Source organism: Carettochelys insculpta, chromosome 21, assembly GCF_033958435.1.
Source record: "Carettochelys insculpta isolate YL-2023 chromosome 21, ASM3395843v1, whole genome shotgun sequence".
Lineage (NCBI taxonomy): Eukaryota > Metazoa > Chordata > Testudines > Carettochelyidae > Carettochelys > Carettochelys insculpta.
The window spans coordinates 6514746-6538284 of record NC_134157.1 but is presented as its reverse complement, the minus strand read 5'-3'; the positions used below and the strand labels follow the sequence as shown (position 1 = coordinate 6538284).

Sequence of the window (23539 nt, the reverse complement as noted above, 5' to 3'; positions counted from 1 at the left end):
TAATGCAGAGCCATGAAACACAGAACTTCTCCCCTCCAAGGTGGCTTCACTCTTGTGCAAAAATCAAAGTTCTCCTCCTTGATGGGAGACAGGAGAGAGTGAACACAAGAGATTAAGGGAATAGGGTTTTCTCACAGCCCAGGATCTACAGTTCCTTCTCCAACAGATCTCTTCTCTTAGAGTCTTTTCCTTCTCTCATGAATTCACCCCATGCTGCAGCTTCCACCTGGCCCATACTGCCCCAGTTTGGCTCTGCTGACGGGCACCCTGAGAAGATGTAATCTCTCACATTCTCAGCAGCATCCTTGCGGCAAGAGCTGCAGGCTGCCCCGGGCTCAGGGGATGTTTCAGGAGGCCAATCAAATCAACTATGCTCCTTACCTCCCCCTTTCCAGAGCTTCAGAGCCAAGAACCCAGTCACTGTGCCAAGAGAAGCATGCAGAAAGTGGGTGCGTGGAGGGGAGGGAGGGAACTAGCCATGCCTGTGGAGAAAAACCAGGCAAGAGAGGTTCCATAAACACTAACACTTCCTCTTCCTGGGGCCTTACTCTGGGCACAGTGCAGTGGCCAGCAGCTTGTTTTGAGCCTGCATCTTCTCCCGCTCCCAGCACCAGAGGCTGAGCGGGCTACCTGGAGCTTCACACCAGATTCCCTGTTCCAGTAATATGCTGAGGCTATTCCCCTGATGCCACAGCAGACCAAGCCACCACATGCAGGCGGAGGGGACCAGAGCCACGGGGAAGGAGCAGGAGCTTTACAGGGTGGTGGTGGTTTGCAGGCTTTCACCTGAGAAAAGAAAAACTAATTTAGGGTTCTTCCTTTCTCGCCCCATCAGCCCTGCAGGCTACTGGCAACTAATTACTGCAACAGCCAGTCTAAGCAGCCACTCTGCTTCCTTTCCCAGGCATAGGCCGTGGGGAAAGCCAAGGGGTATGTGAAACAAGAGCCCACCCTGCACAGGCCCACTTGCCAACGAGTGGGCATGTCACATGGACTTAGATAGCTAAGGTTAGTGCGGCCAAGCTGGGCCACAAGCAGCAGCAATGTGTGAACAGGCTGTATCCAGGGACGGCCGTCGCTCAGGGCAGGAGGGGCAGAGGGTCTGAAAGCCCTCACGTACCTGGCCTGGCCTCTCATGGGTCCAAAGTGATATAGTTAGCATGGTACTAAACAGGGCTTCTACAGACCAGAGCTCGAGTCCCAGCTCTGCCACTGATCTGCTGCGCAACTCTGGGCATGTCTCAGACCTTATGTGCCTCCATTTCCCTTCCAAGCCTGCATAGGTCTCATCTACCTATGGAGCAAGCTTTTCATAGCAGGGACTGTCCATTATGTGTATGGTCAGCACCCAACGCAATGGGAACCCAATCCTCAGGGTGCCACAGGAATTACAGCAACACACATATATAATTTAAAATGGCTCCATCTCCAGCATGAGGAGGCAATGGTGACACCCATCCTCCATCCCAACCAGCTCTCCCAGAAGCTAGGAGCTGGCAGACAATGGGAACTCCACTCTTAAGAGAAACAAGTGTCTGAGCTAAGGGTCCTCTGCTCTCTCGCTGGCCTGGAGAAGATCCACCGCAATGCCTGAGCAGCCCTTGGCCATGCCCACACATGGGGCAGGCTTTTGCAGTGGGAACATGAGAACTTCCAGGCAAGCCAGCCAGCACACTCAAAGCAGCACTGCTTTTCTCGGGAGCCCAAGCTGGAGCTGCAGGAAAAAGGTGTTAGCCAGTGCCAATGGAGGAGGAGGAACAGCTCAGTGGTTAGAGTATTGGCCATGTAAACCGAGGGTTATGAGCTCATTCGCTGAAGAGGCCTTTCAAGAGTCTGGGGCAGGTTAGATTTAAAAAAAAAAAGTCGTCCTGCTGTGCACGCAGGGGAATGGACGCAATGACCTCTCAAGGTCCCTTCCAGTTCTATTATATCTATATATTCGTGTTTTTGCCCAGTAGGCAGCTTGCAAAGTCCTTGGCACACTGAGCATCCTGCTGCAGGGAGTGGGGGTTTCCAGCTGACAGACACAGAGCTTGGCCTTTAATTGCCATTTATGGGGGGGAGGGGGAAGCAGGTCAGCAATCAAACCCAAGGACAGCTCAAACTCGGCACAGCAACACCAACCTCTTGCTGGGACAGCAGCTTTGATAGCATGAGCACCGAGTGGCCTGGGCTGCACAACAGCCCTGTTATGTGTCTGTGGCAGAAAGGACCCTAGCAGCCCAGCGCCCTGCATGGAAAGGCCTGCGCACACCATGAAAGTCATGAGATAGCAAATATCAGCCGAGAGGCAGAAGTCACACAAGTCCTGGCTGATGAAATGTCTTGGCTTTAAATTAAAGCGATGGCTGGCAGCAGATGTGTGGCTCATGGTTCTTCTGTTATGGATGCTGCTCTCTGCCCTCTTTTGCATATCCCACTGCCCCTCTCAGCCACTGCACAAGGAACCCTAGCACTGTCCAAGGTTGATGCTGGGGGCAAGAGGAGGGATGCCTCTCCCTGAGCCTGGGAGTCTTGGGTTTAAGCCTTCCTTCAGCAGCAAACTATTCTAGGTTGGGCAGCCTTCATTTCCTCCCACACGACTGGCTAGCTGCCGTGCAAAGCACAATGCAAGAGACACAGCTGGATCTGGAACAACAGGGAGCTATCAAGGGCCAGGGCTGAGATTCGAGGGTGGAGCTGGCAGGCTACTCAGTCCCAGAATTCAGAAAGATGGCAGCTCAATAGCAAGATGCAAGAGCGGCCTGTAGGCCAAAGCAGGGGCTAGCGTTCCATAGCAGACTAGTTCCGGCAGAGGAGCTTGCTAGGTGCCCAGTTCTGTCCACGCTATCACTTGTAGGGAGCCCCAAGTTCACCCAGAGGGAGTCATAAGGGACGTCAGAGAGAGTCTGCCAGGGAGAGGCAGCAGAGGGACGCCACCCAACAACATGTCAAAACAGCCTTTGTTTCCCCCTGCACACAGAGGAATAGTGAACAGCAGAGGCAGGAGGAGACGCCTCCTGCACCATGAGAGCCCAGCCCACAGCAGAGGGGCAGGCAGATCCTAGAACAGCTTGAATTACACTCTTCTTCCCCCAGAAAGGATGATCATGTAGTGAAGCAGTTCAAGTCCATTCACCGGGAGAGAGGAGAGTTAAAAACAGCCCTTTGCTTGCAGCTGCCAGTGCAATAAGCCAGCACAGGGGCCCCGGCTGCAGTTCTCCTTGCAGGTGATACCCAGGCCCACTTTTACCCTCCTCCTCAAGTCGTCTGACACCCCCATTCCAGCACATAGCACTCCCCCAGGAATGGGGCTTTCAGAGCAGTCTCCAGTGGGCAAACCCTCACGGAAGTGCCACAGGAGCAAGTGGGCCACAGAAAGCAAAGGAGACAGTGACCAGAGGCGGCTTTGCCACTGCAGAGGCAGGGCAGCTGGGGTGAAAAGCCAGTTTTGACTCCCAGTGCACTAGGCATGGCCTGTGCCCCTGACCATGCAGACAGGACCCTATGCAGCAAGGGGCAGAGGAACAGGGCCTGCTCTTACCTGGCCCCCGGTCTTCCAGCTCCACCAGCTCTGCAACAGAGGAGCTGCTCTCCCCTGCGCCTGGCACTCTGCCCACTCCCCCACTGGAGGGGTCTCTGTCATGCCACATGGTGCTGTGCAGGCTCATGGAGTCTCATCCCACTGTGCAAGCAGGTTGCTGGGTTCAAGTCATTATTTTCCGTGGCAGAGAGAGTGACGGACCGAGCACTGGCATGAACGATGATGGACAGGACACACAAAGCCTGCAGCTTAACCCTACATTGGAATCTCTCTTTGGTGGCATGAACGCAGGCCAAGTGCTTGCCAGGCATCGGTCCCTCATTTCATCCCTGTGCTGCAAACTCACCACACACTGTGCTCAGCATCACACTGCAGGCCAGACAACCCCCGCAGCTAAGCTTTGCTTTATCGTCACCTGCCAGCCCCACACAATGCTCATGCTTCCCCCTCTCAGCACCAGGCAACACAGGACCATTTCAATGCACAGTGGTTTGGCAACTTGAGTTTTCCTTTGGGGCTTGCCAATTCCCCCAGCCTTTAGCTGCACCCCAGAAAATGCCCTTTCAGCCAGCTCTGTTGTGGTCCCTGTCAAAGGCACTCAGTTTAACTCCAGTGTTCCAGCTTTATGTTGCCTTGTATGACAAGGCTCCAGGGAGGAAGCTGGTTTGCGCGGAGCCAGACCCAAGTTTGCTCAAGAGGTTTGCAGAGAGTTCCTGAGGAGACCCTGAATCCAGGCCAGCAGGAGGCCAGTGCAAATGTAATCTGAAATAATGTTCACACCTGGCTGTTTGGTACAAATTCCCTACTGCCTCTTGGTCCCAGGTCTGCTACAAGATCTCCCCAACAGGAGGAGGTGAGTGAATACCACTCCTTGCCACACCTGCTTTCACACCGGCCCTTAGCCACATGAAGGACTTCCCCTGGCCCAGGGTGGAAGCACTTCACATTGTCTGGGGCCAGACGCACCACACAAGAGGATGTAAGAAGGGACTCTAAGCACAGAGCAGATATCATCCTGGACCAATTGCCCATAGACAGCTCGTTAACCAGCTGCTCAGGAGCAAGAAGGAATAGAAGAGGAAGGGGCTGGTGTCGAAGGAGGGGGAAGAGAGAAGAGAACTCTTTACTTCCCTCATTTCAACTGAGAACAATTCAACACAGAGATGTCAGAGCTTGACAGTAAATGGAAGGGTTGGGTGGACCCTGTTAAGGTCCTTCCCAGCAGAGACTGAAAGTTGGCACTCAAAGCTCTAGCAGATAAATTAATGAATCCAGTTTGACCTTGAAGCCACTGAATGCTTGCTATGAAGGAGACAGTGGAGTCAGGGCTATTTCCAGAGAGGGGTAAATCCTACGGACTCACACCATTTTGCTTATAAACATACATATTATCTGGGAGTTTCAGATAATTGGATTTTAACACAAATTTAATTAATTCACTTGGTGGCATGCGACAAAGACAAGGCTGCACATCAGAACTCTCAGAGACTTGCCCAAGGCTAAAATGGAGCAGGTTCCTTATTGGAATCAGAGACTAGGGGATGGTTAAAAGTAATCAAGGTTTGCCTCAGGTTGGTACCAATTATCTCAACGGGAATTTCGGACACTGACTTCTCATGGAGGAAAGATATATTCAAACAGTTTCTTGGATCTAGCACTTTTATCTCTGCATTAAACCCTCAGCCTATCAAAAAACAAAATTACGAAAAAAATCACTTCTGCTGATTTTGAGGGGTTCACTTTTCTCAGCTTGGAAAGTAAAAATAGACTAGTCACTTACGCTTTGGTTTTGCATCCTTTTCATACACTAGCAAAACACTCTGCAGCTAGGGTTGGAGAGCCTCGATAGGAGACATACTGGCCTTGTCTGTATTACATGTTATGCCTTTAGGGCTGGTCTATGCTAGAAAGTTAGGTGAACACAACTCTGTTGCTCATGGGTGTGAAAAATACACTGCCCCCCCCCAGCCCTGAGTAACACAGTTGAATTGACCTAAATCTGGGCTCAGACGTGACACAGTGAGTCACTTGCCCACCCTAGATCTGCTGCATGGTGCATAGTGAGCATGCTGAGTAACAGGTTTTTGGTACAGGGACCAGGGCAAGGTGGGAGGAGGCCTGGCTTCATGCCTCCAGAACGGGCAGGGCCAGGGCAGTCAGCCTTCAGACCACCACCCCCCAAAAGCTGGTAGGGTGGCAGAGAGGCACAGTGACACTCCAGCCCCTGTGACCTGATCTGCATAGTCACAGTTCAAAGAGGCCAGGAGATCCCAGCCACCCTGGAAGGGCTGGCCCAGGAGCAATTCCCTCTCTTCACCCTGCTGTCATGTGTGTTTCTGTATGTGTGGAGCTGGGCCTCCCCCTACTTCCATGTGTGTGTGTAGGAGGGGGCTGGGCCTCCGTCCTTCCCTCTGGAGGTTGTGTATGCACATGCCTGCTTTAAAACCTCCGTTAGTAACTGAAGTTGAGGTGCCACAGGGGCACACATCTGGATAAGCAGACAAGAACTCAGCACTGGTGCACAAGAAAAAACTCACTCCACTCACAGATGGAACAGGTTGAAGGGAACAGTGCCCCACACCCCAAGTTCCCTGCCTCCTGAGCCCCCTACCCCACATACCTCATCCCTGTACCCTGAAACACCCCCCCCAACCCTTCCCTCCCACCACAAACTCCACTCAACATGTAAATTTCTTACTGGCACTGTTTTTTCACAGGCAGGAGGAGATAGGTTGCGATTGTACACTACCTGTAAGAAATGTGTTACTTTCACCCCTGGTTATGTATAAATACAAAGGATTGGAAGGAAGAAGGTCCCAATCCTAGTGTTCCTCTAAGGATTTGAGAGTATAACCATAACCTCCATGACATTCTCTGAAAGTACTCAGGTAGCAAGTAGACACACCCTGCTACCCTCAGAAATGTTACAAGTAAGTATGAGCTAAGACTATTTACCACTTGGAAAAGGATGATGATACAGGACGCACACAGCTATAAAATGGCTGGCTGCTTAGAGCAAGGATTTGTTGTTTCTGCACAGTAACCAGCAGCAAAGGTCTTCTGGGAAAAAGTCCTCGGAATTCCAAAGCACATTTACTATCCTGCTGAGGAATTTGCGTGTAACAGTCTGGGCCCTACCCGGTAATCTGCCCCAGCCCAAAGGAAAGAGTCTCTCAGACAAGTGCAAAGTAGAACTAAACAGAGGAAAAGGTGCCTCACCCTGGGATACTGTCATCACCCTCAAAATTGGAGAGTTGGGAAAAACAGGCAAGTTTTAAGGGCAATTAAAGCAATGTATGTGGCGTGACAGAATGTTTGTTTCTTGACAGCAGGGAAAGATGGAGGCAGATGGTCATTCTTCAGTTCTGCTGCTCTTCCAGCAAAGCATTCCTATGTGATAGAGCAAACAATAGCCAACCTGGGGGAGGGGTAGGACAGAGAAGAGTGAACTAGTTTTTCAGTCAGTGTGGCTTGATAGCAGTCAGGGTGGAAGGAGCCTCAGACAAACAGCACAGCCAGAGATGCATAAATATAGAAAGTATCCTAAGTTCCTCACAGTCCTTGGTAAGGAGGAGGTGGGAGCCAATGTCCTGCAGTAGCAGAGTTGGGGGGGGCTGCTATCCCCCCTGCCCTCCCCATATGACACCTCTGCTAAAGGACATTGCTGTATCTGGCAGCCTTCGCACTGTGCCTTCTCCCACTGAAGGCCGGGGTCACCACTGCCCAGGCTGGAAACCGCTAGGTAGACCAAAGAACTGTTCCATCAGCCTAGCTACCATCCCATCAGTGTAGGTGTTGTCTACGCTCAATCTGTGCCATTGTAGCATTTCAGCCTAAGCAAGCCTTTTGTTAAACCAATGTGAGTTTAAATCAACGTAGTTAAGCTTGTGCAAAGCCTTGTGTTACCACTCGTAATTCAATTTCACCGTGGCTTGCATCAACTGATCTTACCTTGAGCTCAATTAGTATTAATTAACAAAGTTGAAATTGAAGTAAGAACATCCACATGGGAGTTCTGAGTCACCCATCTAATTTTTTTTAAATACATCTTTCATTATACTCATGTAACTGAATACAGACAAGACTTATGTAAAAGGTACACTCCTACTAACTCATTCTGCTCTGTGCGCAGATCTACATTTAACAATTGAATTTAGTCATTGATGAAAGGTTTGGTTCAGATTTTCCCCTGCTTTCTACTCCCATTAGCTCTGCAGAGCGAACACAGATGGGAGATAGAGCTGCAGTCTATTCCTCCATGTGCTTCATCAGCATAACTGCTAGGTTCCAATCAGTTATATCAGTGCAAGTCTGCTTCTGGCAACAACCCATATGCAGGACCAGAACCAACAGGGATGATGGGGGACCACAGGCCAACGCTGCAGGGCATGCAGTTCAGAAGAATATTTTTTCCCTGCAAAAATGAGCACTGTCTATCTGGTCATCATGGAGAAAGAGAAGCTCAAGATGCTATTTTCACAGACCATTACCTGAAAAGAAATTGGTTTCCAGTAGAATTTCCTCAGATTTAAATTTCACGGCATTGTTACAAAGGGCCATTTTAGGGTCACATTCAATCCAGCAGCATGTCTTAATGTGAGATTCCATAGAGGTGAACCAACAGATTTGCAAATCCATCATGCCTCCGACAGCCAAGTTTTGACAGCACCTAGCCAACCAAATCTATGGTGCCGAAACTGTATCAGAGTAGGTCTTGGGCCAGCCATTGAGTCATCGGTAGGCATAGATCACCTGGGCTTTTCTGTCTCTGTCCGTAGGCTCCCGATTCAGAGCTCAGTGCCAGGAACCTCTATGCATGTATGTAACACTTACTACTCACTGTCACTCCTTTTTTTCCACCATATTTTCCCTTTTGGGTTTTTTTTTTTCCAAGGGTGGAGAAAGAGGGAAGATTTTATTTGAGTGGCTGGTTTTGTTGTTACCAAGCAGAGTTTGGCTCTATTTTCTATGATTATTACAACACAACATCCCAGGGAGTTTTGAGACGGGAAGTTTAAAATGAGGAGATCTAGGCCAGTGATTACAAAATATTTTCATAGTTACTCCACACACATCAAGGGCACCTATCACACACTCTAGGCTCCTTAGACATCACACACGTAATTAGAGCCAAGTTCCAGCATGGAATTGCTTTCTTTGTGACACCTGCAGCTCAGCAAAGACTGGCTGGGATTCTGTATCAGGGCAGAAAATAACCCTTCTATGCATGACCACTATGATGCAGCTCCAGTCAGGTGTGAGCCCAGAAGCCAATGGAAGTGCCAAGGGCAATGCCTTCCTTTCCTTGTCTCTCTGCTTCCTGGGGCAGAAGAACCTGTGATCAAGTAAAATGAGGAATCTAAGGGGATATGTACTAAAATGTATGTGACAAAGGCAGAGAATGGACGAAATTCGGGGTGAAGGATGTAGGGTGGTGTAGTGGATAAGGTACCATGGCCCAGTTCTGCTCTCAGTTCTGCATCACTTCACCTTTGTATCTTCATCTACCCACCCTCTGTCTTATCTATTTAGACTGCAGGCTTCCTAGGGCAAAGACATGCTGAAAGTTTGTACAGCACTTCACACAACGGGGCCTTGATCGCAGATAGATCCTCTAGACACAGATAAAGTAAATAATTAAGGTAGGCCACTCAAATGCAGATGGAAAGGGAGAAGCTCAGGCTTGGTCTACACTAGACAAGTATGTTGATTGCAGATACACAATTCTAGTTCTGCCAACTGCATTGCTAGAATTGACTTAGCTGCAATCGACTTACCTGGCCATCCTCACTGAGGAAGGTTGACAGGAGATTTTCGATAGCAAATGCAGGGGTCAACTGCTGACCCCTGGTAGGTCAATTTCATGTGCTTCTACCAGGTGCACGAAATCAAACCCTGGAAGAGCGACTCTGAGCAGATCAATTTTCCACATAATGTAGACATGGCCTCAGACAGACAGATGAAAGTCCACAACACAAGTGACTGTCCAAACATTGAGGACTCACGATTTTTTTCCAAGCCAAATGTAACAGTTTCATTTAGAGTTTAAGATGCAGCATTTAATTCCTAGCCCAGTGATCCACCATGTAACTATAAAGACCACTATGGATAGAATGATACAGCGGAAGAGTAGAGTGTGAACACCCCTTCTCGGTGCTTTCTAGAGCCACTGGCATCTCAAACCCTACACCTCGCCCTGTCACAATACCACTCCAAGGGCTGCTTCTATCACTTGGCTTTCTGCTCTGTCCTATTACAGCTACATCCTCCTGGTCCTCCTGCAGCCCATCTGTCAGATTAGCTACCCTGCAATAACATTCTTCTGGAAGCACCTGCTTCTTTTAAACACACATCAACTGGGGACGCGTGCCTCACATCTGCTCCTATCTGCATAAACAAGCATCTCCTGAATGCTTCCCGTGTCTGCCTCCCCGGCTGCTACTAGCATCAGCTGCTCTGGAGAGGTCTTGAGAAATCTGGTTCGCTGCCCAGTCTAGGTATGGCCTAGGCGGAATAAAAATCATATGCACCCCTGCTCTAATGGCAATGCAAATTGAGCACTCTGGTTCCATACGTTAACGGAGGGGGAAAAAAACTGCGAGACTAGAATGCTACGAAGTGTTTAATGTATTCAGAGAAACTACAGCAGAAAACATCTAGGCCTCTGCCAAGACTGGTGCAAAGTTATTAGCATAACAGGTGTCTCTGTCACAAGACTGATGCTTGAAAGGCAAACCCCAAAAACTTAATTCCCTCAGTGCAGGAGCACATTGTTAATTACACTTAATGCTGGTTTTATGCTGTCTTCATAACGATGGGAAAATGAGATAGATGCTTCTTCCTCAACCCCCAAAAAGTTGGTTAATGGAACATTATGGAAATTTTCAAACAGCGCTGGAGATGCCAGTAACAGCACTAGAGGGAGCAGACTGGACAGCTTCCTTCTTGCTTCCCTCTGCCAAGCTGCTGACGTAAGATTGCATCTGCTCTTCTTCTACTGCCCCTCCCCGATCTGTGGGATGACCTGCCAGAGGAGCCATTTCTTTCTTCACATTTTCTGTAAAAGCCTAATGCATGTCCACACACAAGTCAGGAGGTGATGCATGTTAGGGCTGTTTAACTCACGTAAGAGGAAGCAAACTGGAATTGGATTCCTGGGACCATCTACACAAGGATCTAGTTCCAACCCCTATGGGTAAAAGGCCTATGCGCGTTCATATACAGCTCCCAACCAGAGCCCTGATTTAACAGCAGCTTTGCCCCTGGGTAGGGAAGGGGAAAGAGGATAGAGCCCAACTTCCAGTGGAATGAGCTCCTGCCAGTACCACCATTATGAATGAGCAGGGACTCAGTCTCCATCTGGCGTAGACACCAACGGTCTGATGTTTAGAAATGCACAATGCTCCACTGCCCAGTGACTGGGACTGGAGGACACTCAGCCCATCTGCAGGTGGGGCTAAGAGCTCTTTTCCCCATCCCCAATAACTATGGGCGGTGGCAACAGGACTCTGAAACTGTTTGATTGTTGCGTTTTTTGGAACAAGGAAGCTCATTTATTTGAGATCAGTTCGGTTTTTACAACTTCCATGTAAGGATATGTGCTGTGGCAGCAATTCCCTCCTTCTCCTAATTAATTCCTAAACATCTCACAAGCTAGAAACGCATGTGTTTTATGAATCTAGTTGACCTCTTGGTGAAGAAATGATGACACAGATGTTATGCCTTTTCGGTACCTCATTATTCATGTGACACCACTTCTTCCAACAGAGGTGACTGACAGACGTTCTGAGGCTGCCAGGAGGAGCCAGGCAGCAGTGCAAAAACACAAGTTCCCCCAAGAGGAGAGGCCTTGAGTGTCGCCCAGCATCTCTTCGAGCCTTCCAGGCAGCAACTAAGGACACTGTGGATGCTTGAACTCAAAGCCCAACTTCTCCAATAAAGCCCCAGGCAGAGAATTACAGGGAGTATTTTCCCCAGAGAATTCGTGCCTCCAGACGCACCCTCGAAAGAATCAGGGATATTCTGGATACATTCCAGTAACATGTTTCTATACACAAAAAATGGCACCATTTTAACTAAACTCAGGGTAGTTAAAGCAACAATCCCCTCATGCAGATGCAACTACACCATGATAAATATGCTGTTGGAAGCTGGGTGAAACCTTGTTGCTATGGTTCAGGAGTATGTTGGTAACAGTGGCCATTTAGTCAGGATAAAGAGATGGCTGAAATAAAAGTGAAAAGACACAAAATGTAGGTACAGAGAAGAGCATGACTCGAAGCTGAACCTTGTGGCATAATGCTACCACCTGGTTATTTATCTGTGTATGAAAGAGAGAAAGCGTCAACCAAGAGGTAAGTAATCAGAAAGCCAAGCAGACGGTAACAGAAGTACTGATAATGTGGCCCTGACAGCAAGCTAAAAAAGGAGGCTTTAGGGGCTGGCTGCAAAGGCCAGTTTGGAACAGCAAAGGACGGAACGGTCTGCTACTGGGTTTGCTGCACCTTGGCTCTGTGACATTAGTGGATTTTTAAATTAAATATGAAAGCTATTTCTGTCACCTTTATAACCTGTAGCACCAAATCTTATGCCAGGTGGGCCAAGTGAGGTGTGTTATGAGAGCTGGTAGTGCCCTGAAACTGGTTTTGACACTTGTATATCTCTGCCAGGTTTGCTTGTAAAGTTATAATATTGGCTCTGTCTCTGTATTAGAAATGTTTTAGAGCTAAGAATCCACAATGGGAGGTGTGGTCTACCCCAGCCAGGATGGCGGACAAAGACTCAGATGTCAAATACAAATCTCAGGAATTTGGGACTTGTTACCTGGGATGCAGCCAGTGGCAGAGTGTCACAACAGACAACCTGAGCAAGCAATCCTCCAGGGTCTATGGAATAAGAAAGGAATTGTTTCCTGCCACTTGGCAAGCCATGAGATGGCCCTGGCAGCGACCATCTTGGTTCTTCAGTCTTCTTGAACTAAGCTTATGTGAACTGGGATCTCACCCCTCATGGGTGCTTTCAGAGACCTTCAAGAAATCAGCATATACCATCAGCTGTGGCCTGCAGCAATAGCTTTAACTGATGTATGTAACGTACCACTTTAACACTTTTTCTCTCTCACCATTTTCTTCTTTGTTTGTTAATAAACCTTTAGATTTCAGATGCTAAAGCATTGGCACAGCATGCTGGTTTGGGTAAGATCCAAGGATATATTGAGCTGGGATGTGGCTGGACCCTTCGGAGCCCAGAAGAATCTGTGTGGATTTAGTGAAACAGGTTTTAATAACCCCTCACCTCAGGAGGAGGGGTACTAGACCGGGCATGAGGAGCAGCTGGAGAATGTGAGGGATTGCTTGTGTAGTTTCTGGCTGGCCAGTGGGGCTGACAGAGGTATTTTTGTGGCTGACTTGATTTGCCTTAGTGCGAAGGAAATCACAGCCTGGGCTGTAAGTCGCCCAGCTTTAAGCAATTTACCCAGGATTGGTTTTCTTAGCTGTTTCCAGAAGCCCCACCCCTCACCCCTGTCATATTACAGGGTCTACATCAGTTTCTCTTCCTGGTGAAATCAACCCAGAAGACCCCCCATCTTCAGCTAGCCACTTGTGTCAAAAGGAGTAACAATATGTATACCAGTTGAGCATAACTGCCACATACAGAAAGGGAAATAACTGTACCGGTATAACTACATCTACCCTAGGGGGCTGTGTGGTTAAATTGGTAACAATACTGCCCCTTTCACGCCACCGGCATAGTTAAATCAGAAAAAAAAAGTGGTGTCTTGCTCAGACCTTAAAGGAGCACGTACAATGCAGACGATTCCCTCAGCATCAGAGACTCGAGAACACAGGCACTTTGGGAAAACCTCCCACCACCGATCAGAAGAATCCTGCAGCGCAGACATGAAGTCACACAAAGCACTTGGCTTCAGCAGAACTCAAAGGGAAAAGTCGGCTGCAAAATTCTTTCCTTTGCAAAACACTCTGTGGGGGACAGAAGTTGTTGAAATATGCTGCACAGGTGAAAAGGCAAATTAACACGCAGGGCCAGTGTGGGGTGCTGACAGGCACCCTGCAGGAAGGAAGATCCGGAAATGAGGTTACATCCACTTTAAAAACCTTATCAACACCCCCCACACATGCTAAACCAGGAACCCCAGGGTCAAACCTATAAGGCTGTGAGACAGTCAGCACTCATTGGATTTTAATCTCATTAGCCACTGACTTCTTTGAAGCCCCTCCTGATTACTGGAGTTAAACAGAAACTAAACTGTTACTAGAGCCAGCAGAATTAGGTCTGCTGCCTCTATACCCAGATTCCACTTCACAGCCTGCTGGAAAAGGTTGCTAAATGAGAGTGAAATCTTTAGGCACACATTTTATGCCCATCTCTGAGGCTGGCAGAACACAGTCCCAATGGCTGATCATTTGGGAAATACCAAGATTCATAAGGACAGTATTAAAAATGGTAACATATAAATAAGAGCTGATGTAGAATGGACTCCATGGGGAGACTGGATTCCAGCAGCTAGCTGGCGGACGCCAGCGACAGCCAGGCAGAATGTGGCTGTAGGAAATCTGATGAGGCTGGCTTGCCTTTTATCCCAGACACTCGTGTATTCCCTAGTTGGGAGAGAGGAAGAGATGAAACCAGTCTGTGAATCTGCTTGTTGCGTATCCCTGAAGACAGTAAGAGCCCAGTGAATTGCAGCAACAGAGCCAGCAGAGTCAGTAGATGAATCTGCCTGTGCAACACGCACTTGGGTGTGCACAGCACCAGTGTGTGACTGCACATGCACCTCCATGGCACCATGGACTTCAGCTGAGTCCTCCTCTGACAGGGGACTCAGGGAGGGCAGAATCTCGCCCAAAGCAGCTGATAGGGTTTAGAAAATGCTTCTCTACCATATTCTTGATGTGAGCCATTGCACCAGCCTGATTTGTAGACAAGTGTTAGCCTCCGGGCTCCGGACAGTGAGTTAAGGCAAAATTAATACAAGTGGTATTTGTTCACCTGAAGCACTTACCTACCTGGAGGCCACACACCTGGGTGCATGCCTCACCTCCCCAAGGACCCTTTCAACTTTGTGCCCAGGCTCTAAGCCTATGCAATTCTGGCAGCTTTAAGCAGGGCTGACCTACCTCTTTGCTCCCCACCTCCTCCCTCCAGCAGTCAGAGGATTCTTGCCCAGCGTTCAAAGAGGAAATCATTAGCCCCTCAACCCCATTTCTCAGCTTTACCCAGGGCTCCACTGTAGCAGAAGGAGAGGATTTGTTTATCAGGGTTTGGCTTCAGACATTCCTCAGGTGGTTCCCAGCAGGTAACAATGAAGGCAGCTCCTTCTGGGAAGTGCCAGCGTCTTCAACTTCAAGTCATCAGGAACATGAATCCATCTGACTTAGGGGCTGCAACCTCCCAGGCTGGCATTGATGATGGGCTTTATTTACATGGTGGTGAGCATGTGAAAAATGATGCTCTACTCAAGGTAGCCTGGGACATGGGAAACCTCAGTCCAAATCCATGCCACAGACTTACAGTTCTGGAAGAACAGAACTGGAAGGAACTTTGACAGGTCATCAAGTACAGTCCCCTACACTCAGGGCAGGACCAAGCATCACCTACACCAGGGGTCAGCAACCGAAATAGTAAGAAGAGTCATTTTGCAAATTTGGTAAAAAACTTAACAATTCTAGAGCCACAATGCATGTGAATACGAGACCTTCCTTAATAAATAACCTCAAACCACACTTTTTGTAACTCCAATTTTAAGAACAGAGCATATGCAGTGATTTGTAATGTGATACATGTTTACTGCAGGACATTCACAACCTTTTTGCATATTCTATTTCCTTGCACTTTATGTGTGTGTGTGTTTGCACCACTATCTTCCTGACTTTCACTCCCCAAACCCACTTGAATTATGCCAATTTAATTTACTTAAAATGTGTCGCCCTTCACAGCAGGAATGTTGCAAGCTTCCTTTTTCTTTTCAAAATCAAGACTTTATTAGCAACACAATCAAAACACAGATACAGTATCATATCCCACAATACACTGCACATATTAAAGAGGGAGTAATTCAACGTTTTGATATCACATATTCCTTGCTATTTAGATATGAGTTGTTCATTGTTGGGCTTTTAGACATTCACCATTTGTCAGAACTAATCAGGAGGTTTTTTTGTTTTTGTTCTTTTTAACTTTCAATTATAGTGTTGGGAGCCACAACAAAGTCCAACAAAGAGCTGCATGCAATTCCTGGAGCCACAGGCTGCAGACCCCCAATTCAGACCATCCTTGACAGAAGTTTGTCTAACCTGCTCTTAAATATCTCCAATAGCAATTCCACAGCCTCCGAAGGCAATTTATTCCAGTGCTTCCTGTGTGACTTTCAGGAATGAAGTCTCTGTGCCTCAATTTCCCCACACGTACAGTGAGGACAACAGCCCTGTTATACCACACACTGGGTGAGATCATGATCAATGCACAAAAAAGTGGAAGGTTCTCAGGTATAACGTTGACAGAGACGACATAATGTACTGTAGATAACATGCTCGGCAGAAGCACCAAGAACCAAAAGAGTTACATTCAAGAGATTAAGCACACTCCTTTCACATGCTCCTGTAGCACTCCCCCTAGAGTCCCCTAAATAAGGCTCATCGCTGAGCCAGATGCTGTTAAAAGTGGCTCTCAGCATGGATTTATAATGGCCCACAACGATAATTAAACAGGGGAACAAGCTGGAGGGGGGAAAAATGAATCGTATGTTTTGTTTAATTCAGCAATTTATAGGGGAAGAATAATTAGTGGTTTTAAATGTTTTGACACAAGCAGCCCCAATAATCATGATAAATCATATCAGGCATATGCCCAGGTCCTTGAAGTGACAGATGACAAACAGAGCAGTGACAAGATGCTCCATCATGCAGGGAATCATTGAGTTAATGGAAGAATTATTGCTTGTGAAATTCACTCCAGTCCTATTGTGGGGAACATTCCAATTTATCAAAGCCAAATGAACATTAATTGCCACAGCCTGGTAAGTTTTCGAGCCGCTGTGACCTTCATTGAATTTTAATCCAAAACAGATAAGATTTACTTCCACACAAGAGGAAACAACACAATTAAACCCAAATGACAGCTGAGATTATGGGGGAAAAAAAACCACAAGAGGCGTAATGATAAAAATATTGATTTCTTTCTACTTGACACTGTGCAAAAAAAACAAAAAAAAACAAAAAAAACCCCAACAACGTCTGTATTTGCATATACTTCCCCCACTTTTCATTCACAGGATCAGTTTCGGATGCTCAAGCCAAGACAAAAGGGGTGGCAGACAGTAATGGAGACTGTATTCCCTCTAACTGCGGTAATTAATGTTATGTCTCATTGGGGAGAGATTAGGAAAAACAGCGAGGGGAAAGAAAACAAGTATTATTTTGCTATTAAAGATGCCCTTGAGCTGGGGAACATTAGCAACAGAAGTTGGATTTGGGTAATTACTGCACTGTATTTGTGGTTTTTACACAATGGGATGATTACCCCACAGAACAGCCATGTGTGCCCATCATATGTATCCCCATTTATAAGCTTACAGGGAATCTCTGCTGTTTACCCATTCCTCTTGGGAGCCTCTCTTACTCCCAGTACTGCCAGACCTGGGAACTGAGCTCTGGTTCTTCCCCCGTGCTCCCTCCTCCCTTTCCCCTGAGAAGCAGTGCACTATAAACACAATTAGAGACTGGAGGATCAAAGTTCCTCCTGCTTTCACTGCATTAAGAATACTGTACAATGCAATAGACCCAGCACCAAAAATAGCAGAAGACTAAGTCACGGAGAAGGAAAAATCAACTGCGAAAGATGACAAGTACTATTAAATTGAAGGTTGATTGGATCTCCCCTGCAGCTCCCCACCTCAGACCTGCACTGCACGACTTCCCCCTACTTTCTCGGGTCCCTCCTGCCATTTGCCTTCTACCTTTAAATACTGATTTTACTCTGTTTGCCACAAATGTAGCAAATATGGAACATCTACCTGCCAGCATTTCAGCCTTCAAGACCTGCATCCACACTAGCTTTACAGGCAGAGAATGAGGGTTCCAGAAAGCCATGTCATACATGAGCACCAGATACAAAAGAGAAATGTTTCTTTAAAGGTGGCCTTCATGCAGGGAAAGCAAGTTGAGCTAACTAAACAGGGCTTCCTTAGAACGTCCTCACCTCTGGCCACCAAACACTTGACTCAAGAGAGAGATAATTCACAGGACACCTTAATTCTGTCCCCATACTCCACCAGCCTGCAAATCAGACTCAGAACATGGACACAAGTAAAACTAAACAGCAGAGTTTCTTAAATCAGACAAAGATAAACGTGCACCATGGCAATTCCGTCATGTCTCCTATGTGAAGCAGGTGAGGTCATAGCTCCACCTGGCCTGCCAGGGAATGGGACCAACAGACAGTGTCTGGAAGGAATGGGGTCACAGTAGTGATTCAGCTCCTACAGAAACTGAGGGTCTCCTCAACCACTTTTGCCTAGGAGGCTGGTTATGTCTTGCCTCTAGAGAGGCTGGTAGCAGAGATGGGACATTGTGGCATGGGGTGGACTAAGACAGAGGAGGATGTTTACCAAGCTGAATGAAAGTTTAAAAAAAAACAAAAACAAAATGCGGTGGTCTGAACCAGCAGGTAAGATGGGACAGAGAAGTAAGCACAGCAGCTGGGGTCTGGCACAGCAGGGAGAGCATGGGGTAGGTATGTGACTCTACTGGGGTAGCAGAAGAGGTGCACCCCATGTGCCAGGCTGCCTGGAGATGCAGATTCAGGTTGAGGCAGGGATAAAGGGTTAGTTAAGGCCATGTGTACACTTAAAACACTGCAGCAGGGGTGGACAATCCCCAACACACCAGCCAATTTGGAGTGGCACATGGGAGGGGAGTTTTGGCCCCGCCCCACCCCCTGCAGCATTGGAGGTGGGCAGGAGCACGGGGCTGTGCCTGGAGCCCTGCTACAAAGCCAGAGTCCACAGCGCAGACCCCAGCCACAGCGCGGGGCCGGCTCTATGGCACAGGGCTGAGGCAGACTCCCATGCTGGAACGCACGCCAAAGCCAGGCTGCCCCCGCCTGCCGGAATGCGGGGCTGGAGCATGGGCCCTCCCTCCTCCCTGCCCATGCAAAGGACTGGAGTACTCTGCCGCCACCCCCCCGCCCACCACCATCACCCTGTTACCAGCTGGAGTGCAGCCCCTATTCCCCTGGAGCCCAGGACCAGAACGCACCCCCCGGATTGTGCCCCCTCCCTGCTGGAGCACTGGGATCATAAGAAGACTACTCCATCCATTGTAAGTAAGACTCTTAGTGACTTTAAAAAGTATCACCGGCACTCGGACCATACATAGAGGTCAAAAGGCCAACCTCTGGCACTCCGCCTTGGAAAGATTGCTGACCCCTGCACCGCCATGTAGGAATGTATTTTGGCGACCGGGGGAGGGAGGAGGGTTTCCCATTGCTCTACTGACTCCACCTCCTGCAGAGCTGTGCCAGCAGAAGAATTAATCCATCAACCTCGCATTATAAAAATGGGGTTTACGCGTAATCAAGTCACCATCTTGGTGTGCAGATTTTTCACACCCACCAGCAAGGCAGCTGGCTCCATTTAATTTTTGAGTGTAGCTCAGCCCTCCAGCTATTTGAGCAAAACACACACACACAGATGAAAAATCTCTTTTGAAAACAAAGCATTTCACCTGGTTTTGTGTAAGCTGTAAATCTCACATGGTTTTGAGGCAAAAACCATATATCTGCTCCCATTTGTGAAAAAACTTGGCCTGGGTTCACTTGAAAAGTTAATGAATCTTTCAACCAAACCGGGCAAAGTTTCAAGTTTGTAATGAGACCCAGCACTGGCATGTCACTCCATTCTGCTCAGCTCCTACAGGCTCTTCCACACGAGAACACACACAGAAGCCCCCAGAACGGACCAATGGTCCCGTCCCTGTCCCATATTCTCCATCCACCTCTGCTTAGTAGAGGAAGGTGCAATTAAGGCATAATTTGCTCACAGGAGAAGTGTCTTCTTAACCCCGACCACTTAGCAGTTGGCTTATGCCCTGAAACATGAGAGTTTATATTGCTTTTAAAAAATTGATCCCATCTAACATTAACTGTGGATGTTCTCATTATCCACATAAATGTCTAATCCTTTTCTGAATCCAACTAAGCTCCTGGCCTCAATGATGTACTGTGGCAATGAGGTTCACAGGTTAATTACGCATTATGAAAGAACAGGATTTCCTTTTAACGCTTTTATGTTTGTCTTTTAGTTTCACTGAATGGCCCCTTGCTCGTGAATAAAAGCATCCAATTTACTTTTTCCTTCCCATTCACTGTTGTGTTTCACACTTATGTATACTTCTGTCATGCTCTTCCCTCTCCTTTCTATACAGTCCCAGCTACCACATTCTCTCTTCATAATGAAGTCTTAGTGCAATGAATCTTACCTACACATGATGTCCCATCTAAATCCACAACCAAGTCCTGTAATGCATTTGGTTAACTTCCTTTTTCACAAAACAAGCAGTTGTGTGGTACCATAAAGACTAACGCACTTCTTTATGAATGCTATTTACCATGCAAGGCACTTCCTTATACAGGTCTGCAAGTTACGGCTCAAGCAAAACACAAGGAGCCAAGTAGCCCAGAAAAATCTCGCAAGCATGAGTTCTGAACCAGTGCATGAATTCGAAGACAAACTTTAACAGGCAACTGCCCGTTTCCATGTATTTGCCACTTTTAGGGAGCCTATGACTTCAAACCAGTAAGGCCACTCAACAAGGAAGGAGCAATACAAACAACTAGAGGAGGAAGGATTGGCCAGTGGTTAGGACGTTAGCTTAAACTCAGGTTCAATTGCCAGCTCTGACACAGACTTTCCTTGGACAAGGAAGTCACTGAGTCTCTTTGTGCCTTTCATCCCCACCTCTAAAATGGGGAGAATAGCACTTTCCCTGTCTCACTCAGTGATGGAAGGGTAAAAGACACTCACATTGTGGTAACAGAGACCTCAGTACCCGAACTCTTGGAAAGACCGAAACAGTTTTCACAGAACACCGAAAGTATCACATTTGTTTTCAATGACAAAACATGGGAGCCTTCTACAGCTGACACACATTTGACGGATAGGCATCAGCTTAAAGAAAAAGGCACCGAGACAATAAATTTTCCTCCACAAACTTGTCTTTTGTCTGAACTTCACATATGTGAGAAGCTTTCTAATGACAGCCCCTGAGCAGCGCGCACACAGCACAAATACTGTGGAGACAACAGCAAGACAGGAATCCCATGAATGGCTCCCGAAGAGCAGTACCTTTAGACATAGGTATAGCTCACTCCGGGCCCGTCTGCCCTGCTCTGCCAAAGACCAGTAACCAGAGGATTCGACGGCGGTCAAGGGAGATAGAGATTTGCACACTGGATGCAGGACTGAGACAAACCAGCCTATTATTTTGAGCTGCATTAGGAGGAGCATTTCGAGCAGATCTAACAAAGTGCTTGTTCTCCTCTACTCTGCACTGGTGAGGCTACATCTGGAGTACTGCACCCAGTTTTGGGCCCCCCAGCATAGAAAGGATGTGGATGTGCTGGAGCAGGTCCAGCAGAGGGCAACGAAAATGATTAGGGGGCTGCAGCACATGACCTATGAGAAGAAGCTGAGGGATTTGGGCTTATTTAGTTTGTGGAAGAGAAGAGTGAGGGGTGATTTAATAGCAGCCTTCAACTTCCTGAAGGGGAGCTCTAACGAGGATCAAGAGAAACTGTTCTCAGTGGTGACAGATGGCAGAACAATGGGTAATGGTCTGAAGTTAAAGAAGGAGAGGACTAGGTTGGATATTAGGAAAACTACTTCACCAGGCAGGTGGTGAAGCTCTAGAATGCTTTACCAGGAGAGGTGGTGGAATCTCCAGCCACAGAGGTTTTTAAGTCCCAGCTTGACGTAGTCCTGGCTGGGATGATTTAGTTGAGGTTGATCCTGCTTGAAGCAGGGAGCTGGACTTGATGACCTCCTGAGGTCCCTTCCAGCTCTGTGATTCTATGATCATCCTTTGAGAGTCCCTGTCTCACTTCCTCTGGCCATCAGCTGGTGATCCCTCCCAATTGTTCCTCTGGACTGCCAGACTGGCCAGGGAAGGCAAGAAGGATTCACTCACCATGACAGAAATGTGAAGAATGTGCATCTGCTCCTCAACGATCTCCGAAGGCTCTTGAAGGGTGGGCGGGGTGGCCCGGGACAGCTGCTCAGCACTGCTCATGGAGACGTGGAAATACAGGGTGCCATTCTCCAGCCACTGCTGCTTCCAGTGCACCAGGGAAATGTCAGCCACTGTCCCAGACATCTCTGCAGCAACAAAAACAACTGGGGTTTAATTTCTCTATCCACAACAGCTGCTCTCAAACGCACATCCCCGCACAACAGGTAGACTGCCTTAGAGTGAGAGGAGCATGTTTCTCTGTGCTGGTTTCCACAATCAAGTGAGAGCCAGGACAACTAGGACTCTGCCCCCAGGACTGCACCTGACCTGCTGTTTGATGTTGAGCACGCCAGTCCACCCCTGTTCCTCATTTCCTCCATATACAGAACTTACAGAACTATAATACAGCCCTTACTTCAGAGACTGGGGTAGATGGGAGGCCCAGTTAATTACTAGCTACAAAGTGCTCTGAGAGCTTTGGGTGTGATGTGTAATAGAAACACAAGATACTATAATGTGTTTAAATGCCCATGAAAGGTTTGATAGTAATCCCGGTCCTTCTTTTTTTGCAAGCTAAGAGAGACAAGAACAGCGTGCGCACATGTGCACACAACCACACACAGAATAGGACCTCAGGTTTCTTACACAATGAAAGGCAAAGAAGCTTATCCCTGAAAGACAAAGTCCCTTGACAACCCTTAAGCTTAAGAACAAGTCATTCCTAAGGATCTGAGGGGTTATCCCAACAGAGTTTTGTCATTCATTTAAAGAGGAGGAAGGAACCAGCAAGCAGGAAGCAGCAGACAGTTTAAGAAATAAACCTCACTGCCAGGCCTAGCTCACTGGCACTGCCACTATGTTTGGCACAGAAAGAGAACCACAGCCATGGCCTCAGCACGGGAACAAAGCACAAGGAGCCATCACAGGAGGCCACCCCAATGGGAAAGCAAGCTGCTGGAGCAGAGTAGCAGTGACACACCCAGAATGACTCCTTTGTTAGTCCTCCACTGTGAACATTAACTGCTGTGCTCATGCCCCTCCTTACGCTCCATGGTAAACAGACTGGAGTGGGAACTGCCTATTACAGGTCGAACCTCTCGAGTCTGGGACTCCCTGGTCCAACGACATCTGTGATCTGGCATGATTTTAGCTAGCTGGATGTCCATTTATCATGGGTATAGCCAAGTTTCCTGCAGATACATAAAAAGCTTGTTTACAGCCATCAGTCCTGGCTCTCAGTGTTCGGCATGGTACTTAGCTGTAATTTACCCCCTAAATGTCTTCTAAACTCCCAGTGAGCAGGGGCAGTGTTGGTAATGCTGCTAGACAACACTTACCCCTGCGGTTTGGCAAATTCCCTGGTTCGGCACCAGTTAGGTCCTGATGATATTGGATTAGAGAGGTTTAACCAGTAGCCTTTTCAAAAGCACAGAGCACACTTCTGGTACTATGAACAACCAAGGGCTGGGAAAATTCTAGGCCAAAGCAGATCCCGAAGGTAGGGTGTCTCTGGCACAGGCAGGGTCAGCACCGTGTCCCTGTGCCTCAGCTGCTGCTCACGGTTTTGCTGTGTGGCAGCAGCACAAAACTAAGTGAAATCCTTGGTGACGTCCCAGCTGCCAATGAGGTTCTCAGCGGCAGCTGTGAGAGAAGCAAATGCAGTCAGTTTCCCACTGCTGCTATCCAGACAAGGGATTGATTGGCAGCTGCACGTCTACAGACTCAGGAAAACGTCATCGGCGTAAGGCTGTGCTGGCTGCTGCCAAGCATC

At 47.9% G+C, this 23539-nt stretch overlaps 1 protein-coding gene across 2 annotated transcripts in view; it reads right to left on the bottom strand.

Moving 5' to 3' along the window:
* ASTN2 (astrotactin 2) overlaps positions 1-23539 on the bottom strand; it is a 708908-nt gene that overhangs the window by 580207 nt on the left and 105162 nt on the right. For both annotated transcript variants that reach the window (XM_075015031.1, XM_075015030.1), the window contains exon 2: positions 21727-21914. In XM_075015031.1, the coding sequence (XP_074871132.1) occupies positions 21727-21914 (188 nt within the window). The remainder of the gene's footprint in view (positions 1-21726; positions 21915-23539) is intronic.